Genomic DNA, 13,259 nt, shown 5'->3' on the forward strand with positions numbered 1-13,259 from the left:
AAAAGGCTTTTTAAATATATTTTTGGATTGCTTTGAAGTTATCAGAGCTGTCGGTGGGCTGAGTCTGAGCTTTCAGTGGGCCTCTCTTCTTGGTGGGCCCATGTGGCGTGCTGGTTGGGCTTGATTTGGAACCCACGTTTTTAGCCCATTAAAAAAACAGTCTTTGCTTTGCTGGACGGAGCAGGAAAAAGAGAGGCTGCTACGATTGTGTTGTCGACATGTTCAACGAATAAAGGGCAACGGCTTTTCCCCATCAAAGGCATGGATGGCCCTTTTTTTTTGTTTTTGTTTTTTTTACGTGTTTAATCACTTGGGTGAAGGGAACATTGCAGAGAAAATAAATAAATTACGAAATGAGTGACCAAGCGTGCCCCTCAATTCATCCTCTCTTTCCTTCAGAATAAAGATTCCCACAAGTCCAGAAAGAGAAAGCAATCAATATTAATTCGCTATGGAGCCAGATTTGGTTGAAACGGACAAAAAAAGAAAGAGAAATGTTTCTATAGGCTCTGCTCTGCAGTGGAGCCAATGGCAGCTCCTGGATTCTATTCTCCCAACAGGTGGGTTTGCTCATTCTTTTGGTCTTGAGGCAGCCATTCAGGCACGTTTGGTCTCAGGCCCTGATGATCTCAAAACTTTCATTATTCAATTGTTAGACAACACTGGGAGTTTACTCCTCCCCTTTGTTTACTCCACAACTCTGAATCCAACTTTAGATAACTGGCAGAATCTTAACAGAATCTTAGATGCAACTTTAACAAATGAAGTTGGTCGAAAGGCATCAGTTTCACAAGGATCCGCCCTCATGAGAGTGGCCGCTGCTGCCTTTACTGACGTTCCATCACTTAAATCGATGAGAGATGTTTCTGTTGGTTCTGGGGTTGTTCCTTTCCACCATGCTCCCGTGTTTGGGCTTATTTGTGGACTTGTGGGGATGGACAGTGGAACCAGTCAAAGAGCTTACATGTATGTGACTATGCGAGATGTTATTTCAGCTGCAACAAGGTTGAATTTAGTCGGACCTTTGGGTGCTTCTGTGTTGCAGCATCAGATTGCTTCTGTTGCTGAAGCTATGTCCAAGAAATGGATGGACCGTCCCGTTGAGGATGCGTGCCAAACAGCCCCTTTACTTGATACCCTTCAGGGCTGCCATGGCTACTTGTTTTCTAGGTTGTTCTGTTCTTAAAGGACCTGGCATAGTTGGGTGTACTGTTTTGAATTTCTGCATCAAATTGAGTATAATTTCTCAATCGCCTTCCCTAGTATCATCACATATACTTGCCTGTAATTGACCCTAAATGAAACTAATGCTTACATCAGTTTACTTCTGTCAATGTTGAAAGTTATTAGGATCCTTCTTAATTGTCTACCATTCAGAAATAATTGGAGAAACCAAAATAGTACAGATTCCCCCATCATCCATACTCATTCGCTTTAGATTGTGGGAGACCACAAAAGAACATGGTAATTATACTTTCTAACATAAAAGTCAAAGAAACTTGCTCCATCATGTTGATGTGAATAGAAAACATCATGAGAACCTGCTTATTGCATCAAGCTTGAAACCCTTCAGGCAGTTGAGAATTGAATGATAAACTTGATCAGCTTTGCTTTCTGCACCAATTGCATTGGATAGGTTTCTGTTGGTGTGGCGCATAATGACTACTCTAAACATCAGCAGTTTGGTGCTACATCCACACCCATTGAGTAAAGTAATGCCTGCAAATCAGGAAATCAGCCTTAATAATGGTCTTCCTGCAACAAGTTAGATGATGAAGTGTGCTTCTCAAAGCAGTTGCAGCCAGATATTGCCTAAAATGTCTTGGATCTATAGAAAATACATGCAGCACACTTCCCTCACAAGAGTTTGCTATATTTGCGAGCAAACTGAGTTAAAAACAATATAAGAAAAAATATATTTGGTTGCACATATGCATATATGTGCTTTTCAAAAAAAAAAATGTATATATGTACCTACAAATTTATAAGTGTATTACTTACATTTTTATGTGACAATGTATTACCTACATATCGGTTTAGTCTTAATGGCATGTTGGGATTTAGACATGGTTCCACATGTTGGGATTTTGACAGAGTTGTGCTAATCATCATGCTGCTTTTGAGTTGCATTTAATTTTTTTTAAGTCATTCAGGACTCAGTATTAGGCTTGACCTGGCCAGAACCAAATAGAACATAGATAATAAATAAAATTTGAACATCATTTCATAATTAATATTCATATTGTATCATACCTGTTTTCATTATAGTATCTCTGCTTCACAGTCTGTAATCTCTGCAAGCTTTTACAATAATCCTTTAGGTTTTCTCTCAACTGCTCTTTTCCCTGTTGATCTTATCCTTGAGAGAATTAGCTGTCCATGGTGATATACCCACAATCAGATTTCAGCAACCACAATGTCTCCAACATCATGCACAAAACACCAGGCGTCTTTCAATAGAAGAATCCTCCCTTTCACACGAAGTGATGCCTAAAACAGCCTGAAAAACCTCACAGCATCAGTCCATTCAGAACATTTTCTCGCATCTCAAAGTTCATGCATATTCTCATCAAAACCTATTCCAGTCCACTATTTTGATCAGCAAAACCACCCACACAAACTGGATCTTCAAAATCCGTAAAAAGCTGCCCCAAGATGTTTTATAAACTAATTCTTTACCCCTTGCCCCATCTGACGTAACCATTAGAACATTATTTTGTTGATTCTACATCTAACTGAGGAATTTTCTCATTTCAGTTTTTTTTGTTTTTTAAATATCCTTGCATTTTCTCCTTTTCAACCTCTTCAGAATCCTTTTCTTCTTTTCCTGTTTGTCATCCTCAACTTTGTCATCATCCTCTCTGACTTCAATTTAGTTGCCCAAGTTGAATCTTGAGACATTTAATTTGATCAAACTTTTTCCCAGATTCTCTTTATTGGTTTCATTTCTTTAGTCAGGCATTGCTTTCTTTTTGGTACCACAGGTAGCATTGCTGCTCTTGAACTCAAATTCACACCGTATTCCGGCACCACAGGTTTCTCCTATAATCATTGAGGATGGTGCTTGTCCTCCATTGTCTCTTGCATGCTAATTACAAAGAAAAGTTCTTGATAGTATTGTAAGGACAACCTACAAGTTATAGCAGTATTTCTTGATAGTATTGTAAGGACAACCTACAAGTTATAGCAGTATTATCTGTCCTTGAACCTCCATATAAATTTCAATAGTCACTGGCTTTGGAGAAATTTAAACAGGATCAAGTAACGATCCTCATCAAATTCAACAATTCTCCTGATTATATCCCATTAGAAACTATGACACTGAGCTATGTTCTTTCACCAAATGTAATGATGATTATTGCAAGCCTTCTTACAGTTGCTATGTACCACTGCATTTACTTTGTAGTTTTCCAAGCCTATACCTGAAAAAATCAAAAGGAAATGACAAGATTTAGTATATCTTTGCTGCTTCCACTTTTAAGAATAATCCAAACAATGTGGATCCCAAGTTCTTCAAAATAAAATAAAAGGATTTGTGTGATGACAAGGCATCATAACTTAATTGCAAGCACCAAAATGAATACTTTAAGAACAGATAGGTCAACTTGATCAAAGTTTAAGAGGGATAAGAATAAGAGGTATATGAATTAAATTCTGCAAGAAGCATGTTGCACTAGATGTTAACCAAGAGTTAAAACTACACTAATGTCATGATTCTAAACTTCTAGCTCGTACATGTGTATCCAGGACATATTGACTCAAATTGATATGAAATCTTGAAACTCCATATGATCCATTCATTCCTTCTTTGTTCTGCTAAAATAAATTGAAATTTCCAACCCCAGTCGCATCAAGACAGAATCTACTTTCATCACCAACCAGCATAAACTCTGCCAATGGATGTGATGTCAATATCAGCACAAGGTTCATATCCATAAGAAGGAAATTGAAGGAATCAACCAATTGTCAAAGTTGTGAATTATGGGGCAACCTTCCAGGAACATCAGGGATTACGGTGTTAATATTGTTGAGTTTCTCATGTAGCATGCAGGTAGAAGATAGTCATTTCAATCCCATGCTTATTGATGTTGTTGTAGAATTGGTTTGATAAATCAATGGGCAGCGAAGCTTAACCCCATTCCGGCATCATTTCATACTTTGTACCCCCACCACAATCTCTGAAGCCCTGTTGATTTTCCTTCTCACCCAAGCCAAATTTATGGCTGTGCCAAGCCTTTATTCTGTTGAAATACAGAAAAGATATGTCCATTTGTGACTTCCACAACTAATCAAAGACAAAACACAACTGCAAAGAGAACACTAATAAATTTCCATACAGAAGTAGGGGCAGAAAAAAGAAAGAAAGAAGAAAGAGTAGCATTAAACCTAAGGATTTGAAAGAACTATTTTATCTGCAAAAAGTTGAATGCTGACAAATTACCAAGTACACAGGGCTGCCATAACCAGCCTGTTCTTTAGTACTATACATAGCTTCTTTAATAACCACTAAATTGATTTTGACTTCAGCAATATCATATGTGCTACCATCACAGCATGATGTTCAAGATTCCATCTAGTTTGTTAGCTGATTAGCCAGAGGGTAATCAAGATATTTCAGGTGAAAACAAAATTTTTACATGGAGTTAGGACTGCTAGAAAAATCAAGTAGTATTCATAACTTTGTATCATATTCCTGGGTCTTAACTCTACTCTACATATTTTTGTTCTTTCTACTTGAAAGATGGAAAGATGATCTTCAGACTGAAACTTCGACTTTATTCACTGGATTACCAACTAGCAACTTTTAAAATAGGTTTCAGCTATCAAAGCTTTTAAAAACAGTGCCAGGTTATACAGCTTGGCCAGGAAAGTTAACTATGAAAGTAGTTTTTCAAAAACATTATGCGCACTCCACCCCAAAAATGCTATTCTCTTTCAAAATCTTTATTTATTCCAAAATAAATGAGTAAAAGCAAAACTTTCCACACCACTCTTAAACTACTAGATCAACTAACTTTTACTTTAACAAATTATCCTAACAGAAGAGTTCATTCTCAGGGGCAATACTGGAAGAATGAAATGCCAAAGCCAGTACCATGAAAATTAAACTTTAAAAGAGGGGGAAAACTGCAAAATTGCATGCTTTCTTTCAGTCTTATGAGTATATTACATTGCTAAGTCACTAGCAGGGCTTGCATTTTAATGCCAGGCCTTAGCTCTTGGGTATGGTTTAAAATCTTTGATTGAATAGGAATGACAACGGATTGTACAGACCAGTAATGGCTCAGATGGGTGATTTTGATACACTAGTCAATCAGGTATCCCCTGTTTTCTTATCAGAGATGGGCTAATGGGTGGAACAAGAGCATGAAGGGGACTGATTCGTGGGCTTTCAATATTTAAAGCATGCACAGCAGTATTTGGCAAATATAATCCCGATGACTCATGTGAACTTATGCATACATATTTATTTGAGTATGTGTGTTAAATGATCAAGAAAAAACAGAGCAAAAGAAATGGATGGTATATCAACACTGAACTTCCAGATAGCTGTCACAGAAGGAAATTTGTCATAAAACTTTAACAAGAAAATGCATATAATTCAAGCTATGTTGGTGGGGTAGTCAAAGGTCATTGACATACCAAGCAAAACTATGTTGGTAGATAACTGATTTGATCAATACTCATTAGCATCTTTGTCCGTGTCATCTTCCTCTTCCTCCTCATCTTCTCCTTTGTCCCGCCAGATAATCATAATTGACATTTCCTGGGTACATAAGCACAATCTGCTGGCGTGGGAGATGTAAGGTGTTTATCCACATTCAGCAGCCTTATATGAAATGGGTCTACGGTTCATAGGGTGATTCTGAAAGAAAGAGAACATAAAAATTCTAAGGTAGGCACTTCAGTGTTTATATCAATGTCTAAGAAAAAGAATATTAATAAAACAATAAAGAAGATAGAAAAAAAATTAAATTAGAAATATCAAAAGCATCAGACTGTATCATATGTAACCAGAAGAAATGATTTGAAATTTAAATCACCCATTACCTCATCTAACTTATACTTTCTCTCTGTGTTTATATCAAGATGAGCCTGACCTAAAACTAAGAAACTACTGTTCAGAACTAAAATTTTTTCATACAAAATAGAACATGTATAAAACTACTAAAAAACTAACAGGAGAAACGAAAAGATTCAAATATGAACGCTAAGTGAACATACATCAGCAGAAAACAATATCAGAATTGAAGAAACCTTGACGCTTGATAATGGCTTGAGAATATGAAGCACATTTAAATACTACTACTAAATGAGAGCTGCACATCGAGACTGAAAGGTAATGTGCTACTCAATGGACATTTTATACTGAATGTTGGTGACATATTCGAGGTTAAATAACAGAAAAGTAAAGTGCTAACAATGCATTGGCTCTTACAAAACCAACGGAAATCTAGCAGTGCATTCACTCTTACCCATTGCTCAAATAATCTGAGTGTATCTCTTTCTTTATATGAATAATTATATTCATATTTACCAAAAGAAGAATAATTATATTAATTATATTCTAATGCAAGGAATACTATGCTTGAGCTTCATACTAGATACATTAGCTCTTAGTCACACCACAAATGCACATACAATGCATAACCAATAGCTTCATAGATAAAGAATGAATACCAATGATATGCTTTAAGACAAACTGATAATAATAGCCTGACGCCAGTTTAATTTGCTTCTTAAGGTGGCTCTCATTTGTATACTAAGAGGGTGCTAACATGGTGTAAAATAATTAGATAGCTAAGCAAATACAGTGAATAGAGTTTTATGCAGGCTGAAATTTATCTGTCTTCAAAGAGACTGAAAGAGAAAATTAATACGATTAAAACTAACAATAGAACCAAGTGCAAAACATCTTTCGCATGTAATGTAAAGTAGAATGTTAGCTGGCAAAAAATCATGACCACGCATTATTTTTCAGCCACTAAATTGTTTCACCAGCTCATCAATTTGTCATGGCATAAAAACATAAAACGATATATCCTGTCATTGAGTTTGGCCCATGGCCCTATACCATATGGCAAGATGAAAAAAAAATTGGAAAAATCATATGGACAAGTTGCTCCTACTAAGGAATAAAGCACGGGCAGAAAAATTTTCACAATTTGCATAATGAAAGTTCCGTATACCAGAACCATTGGAATTACTATCATAATGTAGAATATTAGTTTTACGTATCGGCCTGTGCATTTCCTCACTGTACAGTACAGAAGGGTCAGTTAGCAGCAGGATGTTATGACTGCCAGTTGCACATATTAAACCCAATGTGCTGAAGGTTTAAATTGACAGAAACAAGAAATATTCCAGAATATACACGAATAACTTGTTTTGACATTTAACAAAATCTACAGTTAGTAAGAGAAAAATAAAGGAAATAACCAAATATATTATTACTAAATCTAAATAGATTTCTCCAACATAATCAAGTAGAATTCCTATATTCACACATTACAACGTATAATCAATTCATATTTTTGTCTGCTGGTGATGGTCCAATTTGAAATCAAGGGAATATATAATAACAAACTTGAAACTTACTTCTTTCGTAAAAGTATTATGATCAAATGCGGTGAAAACAAAATAGTGAATAATTGCTCAAAGAAATCCTTCTCTACATTCAACAAAGTTCCAAAATAGTAGTGAACAAGAAGTTTACACAAAGTAAAGATTGGAATCAATCAACAAACAACAACAGAAAAAAAAAACGCATCCAACATTGAATTTAAGAAATCACGAAGGCGCAAAATGGAAGATTAAGGCATATTCAATATATTAACCCGAAGAGTGGAAACTCTGGCTGTGCTAATTTTCTGTTTGGCTGCGGCGAAAATTTGAGCTAAGAGGGCTGGAACCGACCAGTTTTGAAATGGAGTTTTGGCGTAAAAAGGTCTTCCCATTTTAAAGATTCGGAGTTGTCTCACAGAAGAAAAAAAACACAAGAACAGAGCTTTGCACAACGCTGCTCAACTCTAAGGCAAAATTGGTGAATACAATTTTTTATATCTTTTGGTTCTTTTATTTATTTATTTAAATAATTCTATTTTCTTTTCACAGTAAAAAATAATACTTTCGGTTCTTTTTCTTTATGAAAATTAATCTGTTAATTTTCAAATTTTTTCTTTTGCGTAACAATCTTTTCTTTTTTTTTTTTTGGTAATTTTCTTTTGGGATGAAGAGATAAGAAATAATAAACAATTGAAACGTTATTTTTATGGACTTATTCACGATAATTTGTAGACAAAATGGAGATTAAACTTGGTTAAATTGTTGAAAATCCGAAAAAGAAAGAGAGACAAAAATAATGATATGTACAAATAAGACAACCTTTATTTTTCACACTCTTTAATTATTATTATTATTATTATTTAAAATTTTTTATATTTTAATAAAATAAATGACACTTCTTTTCATTGGAAAAAAAAAAAAAAAAAAAAACAGAAGGTGGGGTTTGGGTACTTGGAGTGAGCTTGAAGTGTAGTCCAACTCACAGGCCAATTGGGCCTAAAATATCCAAGTAAATTTGCTTCCCTATCCCAATCCTCCTTTCTCAAGCTAAAATCGAACTCAACTCAAAATTTGAGCGCGGAAAAGCCCCGTCTTAACGAACTAACTGTAAACTTCGGTCAGTTACTAGCAAAAACCCCCCAAGAACTGGAAAACTCTCTGTTTTCTCCCTGCTTCTTATAATCAAAATCTTAGTCAAAAGAAGAAGAAGAGACAGAAAACCCCAAAGCCTTTGCTTCAACAATGTCGATCCCAATCATAGAAACCTGCAGGAAAAGAAAGAGGAGGCCAAAGCTATTCGGATTACGCTCATTTGCTGAACCTGGTTGCCCCATAAACCCCACCGGTCCATTCCGAGATAACATTCGCTTTTTCCTTAAACAATGTGCTGAGCCTGAAGATTACTGCGTCAATGGAATGCCCATTTGGTGTACCCTTCTGGTTCACGAGAATAAGAGCAGTGTTGTCCCTCTTTACACCATTAAAGAGGACGTTAAGCTCTCTTCAAACCCTTTTTGTGATCACTGCAGATGTACAGGTTTGCCTCTCTCATTTGTTTTTCTTTTTCAAGTTTTCTTTTCCCAAGTGGGGCTTTCCTTGTGTCTGTCATGGGATTCTGGTAGTTGGGGTTTTCCCGGACTTTCTTTCTTGTTTATCTTTCTTTAGGATAGTTGCAATTTCGATTTATTCCAAGAAAGCTGGAATTTTGTAGTAAACAAGAACCGTTTACCAAGAATAGAGCAACTATATAAAAGAAATTAATTAATTATGAAAAATAACAAAGACTAGCTTTGCTAAGATGATTCCTGTTCTCATTGCTGTCAGAGGAGCATTACCCGTACAGGGGCTTGTTGGTGACATTTTTTGCAGACTGATAATGATAACTTCTTAGACTTATGAGTATGCCAATTTAGCATCAATAATTTGAGGAGTTTTCCCATGTGTCTTGTAATTTCTTTCCTTCCATAGAAGCAAAACTTCCATCATTCGGAAAACTTTCAGAATCCAAACCATCAACTGCCTTTTTTACTGGAAATTCTACACTAGCTTTGCATAAGAACAATGGAAGAAAAGATAATCTCTTGTTTCCTCAGAATTATTGGAGAGCAAACAAGTGCTAGTAACATGAAATCCCTCAGTTTTCTGATCATTGAATGTAGTTAGTCTATATAAAATTGACATGCAGGCTACAAGGGCATGTCTGAGAATATACAATTGAACCCACACCAACTTATGCCAATCAACCTACACCTGCTTTGGAGTTTTTCCTTGGGAAGTTCCTACTTCCTATTGTCTGCATTTTTGTATTTCCAAAAATTTGATGGCAGCCAAATTTCTGAATATTTTTCCTCTGGCATAGGTAGTGATCAATAATGTTATAATTTTTAACTTTGAATTCAACTAAATCATTGTATCTTGTTTGGGGCCAATGCCAATCTCCATTTTGTATTGCTCCTGCAACTTTAGAGTGTTATAAATTCAAGGGACCATGTGGACGCCAGTTGTCATGCCATAAGAAAGTATCCTTACCATCTCCGGTGGAATGCTAAATAAGAGTTCTGGCAATATCTCTAAGCCTCGTAAATTTTCCTCCAACCAAAAGACTCTGCTTAACAGTAAATAGCCCAGAACTGCTCAAAGTGCAAGCTTTGCTTGAAGCTGAAGTTGTTGCAGCAGAAATTTTGGATGCTAAATATTACTGATTCAATCAGTTGCAGTCTTCCTGCATATGATAATTTTTTGTCTGCCCAATTATTAATCCTCCTATTAATAAAACTGATTTTTTTCATGATATTGTGTTCTTTTAGGCTGGAGCAATCATTTTGTTTCAAAAAGGAAGTATCACGTAGTAATACCAAATGATCGAGACTGGAATAAGCCTCTAGAGGATGGTGTATTAAACATCCATTCCCATCTCTTGCATGGGTTGATTCACTGTAATGGATTTGGTCATCTGCTGTGCATCAATGGAATCGAAGGTGGTTCTAAGTATCTCTGTGGCAGAGAAATCATGGATCTTTGGGATCGTATTTGTGAAATTCTCAGAGCACGGTAAACCTCCCTAACTCATTAATTCAAGTTAGCCAGTAAACATTTAGTAAATTTTAATTCTTCACCGTTCTTTCATTTTTCAGGAAAATCTCAGTGGAGGATGTGTCAAAGAAGCATGGTATGGATCTACGTTTGCTCCATGGGGTTGCCTATGGACATACATGGTTTGGTAGATGGGGTTACAAGTTTTGCCGGGGAAGCTATGGCGTTTCAGAGAAAAACTATGGTAGAGCAATTGAAATTCTCAGCTCCTCAGAACTAGACAAAATCAATCAAGATTTCAGTGACAGAGAGCAGTGCAGACAAATCAAGTGCATAATTCAGCATTATAGAGTTCTAAGTGAGAGCCAGTTGGTTACAATAAGGGATCTTTTCAAGTTTATGCTTACTATCAAATCCCGTAGTGCTGTGCAGAAGAAATCCGTTACAGCTATAACTGCTCCTTCAGCTTCTTCACAGAGAAATTTCATCAGAATATCCCTCCCCAAGAAGGCCACCTCGAAGGAAAAATCCTCGAAGTGCAAAAGATTTACTAGTGTCATAGCTCATATGGATAGCAGATGGCCTGCAAAAAGGCTAGAATATGCAGCAGAGGTCATTGTAGATGCTTTGAAGGAACATAAATCTGAGTTCTGTCATGGTGGGATGACAAGGCAAGATCTAAGAGATGCAGCTCGGATGCATATTGGTGACACAGGTTTGCTGGATTATGTTTTGAAATCAATGAACAATGTAATTGTTGGATGTCACATTGTCCGCCGTGCAATTAACACATCTCGGATATTAGAATACACGATTGACGATATAGACAATGGGTTTAAGGCACCAGAAGCAGAACTGGAAATACATCATAAACCTCTACCGGATGCGTTGCCTGCTCTAGTCCCGGGAACTGATGTTTATGATGATGTGGTGTATTTGTATAATAATGTACTGTTGGATTATCCAGAATCAGAATTTCTGGAACTAGCAACTCAGGCAGTTCTAGATAGCAAACATTTTGTGAAGGAACGGCCATTTAGGGATGAAGATGACCAGTTGTTGAGATTCTTTTGCCAAGTCATGCCCAATTTGTTTGGTGCAGAGAATATATTAACAAAGAAATCACCAGCTGGTGAACTTGTCACGGTTCCACTCCATGCCACGGTCTTAGACCTAAAACAAGCAGTTGAGAAGGCACTGAGGGATACTTATTGTATTATGGATAAACTTGTGGTGACAGATATTGTGGACCTGGGCGAAATGGACGATAGAGATGTGCTGTTTGGAGCACTTGAGTCAGGTGCAAAAATTCTGGTCAGTGGGAGTGGAATAGATTTAGACAGTAATCTTAGGCATGAAGGTGGTGCCGATAATTGGATAGTGAGATGTGAATGCGGGGCTCAGGATGATGATGGGGAGAGGATGGTATCATGTGACATTTGTGAGGTGTGGCAGCACACTCGCTGCTGTGGTATAGAGGATTCCGAGGCTGTGCCGCCATTGTTTGTCTGCCCAGGGTGCTGCGCTTCTCTTGGACCACCAATGAGTGAATCTCCCCTCACATATCAGAGTTCTGATGATCTGCTATTGGACTCAGAAACTGTATACGGGATGGACCTTGAGTATGACAACTGTATTAGAATACTACCATGAGCAGGAAATATTAGGATTAAAAGGTCTATGTTGATTGATTTCCATAACATGGTGATTCATCATTGTTGCAGATTCTGAATTTTCATGCTGTTGTCATACACCAGCATAAATAGGTACAGTACGAGAATTAAAATTCTTTTGACATTTGAAACAAGATTAACCTGAATAACCTTTAGGTAACAACTTGTAGGCATTGTTGATTACGAACTCATGGGGCAGTGCTGCAGTGTCATTTGCCCTTATGTGGGGTGATGGGGAAAAGTATATCCATGTATGTGTTCAACTCTTTTGACATCCGAAGATTCTTTGTAGCAAATTCTACCCGCATGCCTCAACCTTTATGCCCTTCTTTCTTTTTCAACATATAACGGCTTCAAATTATTTGGGAAAAGCAGGTAAACTTGGCCAAACTTATGGAGATTCTAGGAGAGAAAGTGGGAAAGAGAGAATAAATTTTTTAAAATAACCATCCCCATAATTTTAACTGTTTTTAGTTAAGAGAAAATATTTTGAGACAAAATCACTCCTCATTCACGTGCCTGCTTTTGAAAATAATTCTCCCACAATTTGCTACGTGACATTTTGAAAAAAACTTCATCATATTACACAAGAAGATTTTTCCTCTCCCCTTTTATTTTCTAAACCCTAAACGCATAGTATATTAATGATCATCTGATTTATTCTTCATTCTCAAAGCTAGCAAAGTGTTCGAATAAATTTCGAGCAAAGTAATTACTCATAGCAAACAAGATCATAACTGCGTAAAGAGGTAATTAGTCAGTGAATCTTGAATTTTTTGTTCTGTGTTTTAGTGGGTTTTGATTTTTGAATGCTACTTTTGTGTAAATGGGGTTACAATGCTTGCTTTTAATTCAAACTTGTTCATAGTATTATGTGTTTTTGGAGTGGGTTTTTTTTATAATAGTAGTCATATTTGTTGATTATGTTGTTGCATGGTGCTATTTGAAGTTGTTAAAATCCCCATAAATGTTACAAGCCATGCCCAT

The 13,259-nt window shown here is 36.5% G+C and overlaps 2 protein-coding genes and 1 long non-coding RNA gene across 6 annotated transcripts; 2 read left to right on the forward strand and 1 right to left on the reverse strand.

Moving 5' to 3' along the window:
• The first annotated feature begins 268 nt into the window (after positions 1-268).
• UREF (urease accessory protein F) lies at positions 269-1,334 on the forward strand. The gene has a single exon (XM_018126283.2). The coding sequence runs from the start codon at positions 452-454 to the stop codon at positions 1,184-1,186; it is 735 nt and encodes a 244-aa protein (XP_017981772.2). The 5' UTR covers positions 269-451; the 3' UTR covers positions 1,187-1,334.
• Positions 1,335-8,028, reverse strand: LOC108663132 (uncharacterized). 4 transcript variants are annotated; one of them, XR_016027964.1, is made up of 7 exons: positions 7,839-8,028; positions 5,644-5,866; positions 3,992-4,241; positions 3,736-3,890; positions 3,175-3,422; positions 2,254-3,130; positions 1,335-1,719 (listed from the first exon to the last, which is right to left on the reverse strand). It is a non-coding gene; the product is annotated as an uncharacterized LOC108663132 (long non-coding RNA). The 4 variants fall into 4 exon arrangements; XR_016027962.1 differs by having other exon boundaries at positions 2,254-3,422; XR_016027965.1 differs by having other exon boundaries at positions 2,254-3,422; positions 3,992-4,306.
• A 780-nt stretch (positions 8,029-8,808) lies between these two features.
• MMD1 (RING/FYVE/PHD zinc finger superfamily protein) lies at positions 8,809-12,252 on the forward strand. Its single transcript, XM_018125683.2, has 3 exons — positions 8,809-9,103; positions 10,374-10,617; positions 10,701-12,252. Exons 1-3 carry the CDS (start codon positions 8,809-8,811, stop codon positions 12,250-12,252), a joined length of 2,091 nt encoding a protein of 696 aa, XP_017981172.2.
• The last annotated feature ends 1,007 nt before the right edge of the window (positions 12,253-13,259 follow it).

Source organism: Theobroma cacao, chromosome 8 (assembly GCF_053813885.1).
Source record: "Theobroma cacao isolate CCN51 chromosome 8, ASM5381388v1, whole genome shotgun sequence".
Lineage (NCBI taxonomy): Eukaryota > Viridiplantae > Streptophyta > Magnoliopsida > Malvales > Malvaceae > Theobroma > Theobroma cacao.

Excerpts from the sequence above, each read along its gene's own strand:
- UREF (XM_018126283.2), top strand. The coding sequence starts at position 452 with ATGGAGCCAGATTTGGTTGAAACGGACAAAAAAAGAAAGAGAAATGTT.
- MMD1 (XM_018125683.2), top strand. The coding sequence starts at position 8,809 with ATGTCGATCCCAATCATAGAAACCTGCAGGAAAAGAAAGAGGAGGCCA. Across the intron at positions 9,104-10,373 it reads TGATCACTGCAGATGTACAG|GCTGGAGCAATCATTTTGTT; the intron begins GTTTGCCTCTCT and ends GTGTTCTTTTAG. Across the intron at positions 10,618-10,700 it reads TGTGAAATTCTCAGAGCACG|GAAAATCTCAGTGGAGGATG; the intron begins GTAAACCTCCCT and ends TTCATTTTTCAG.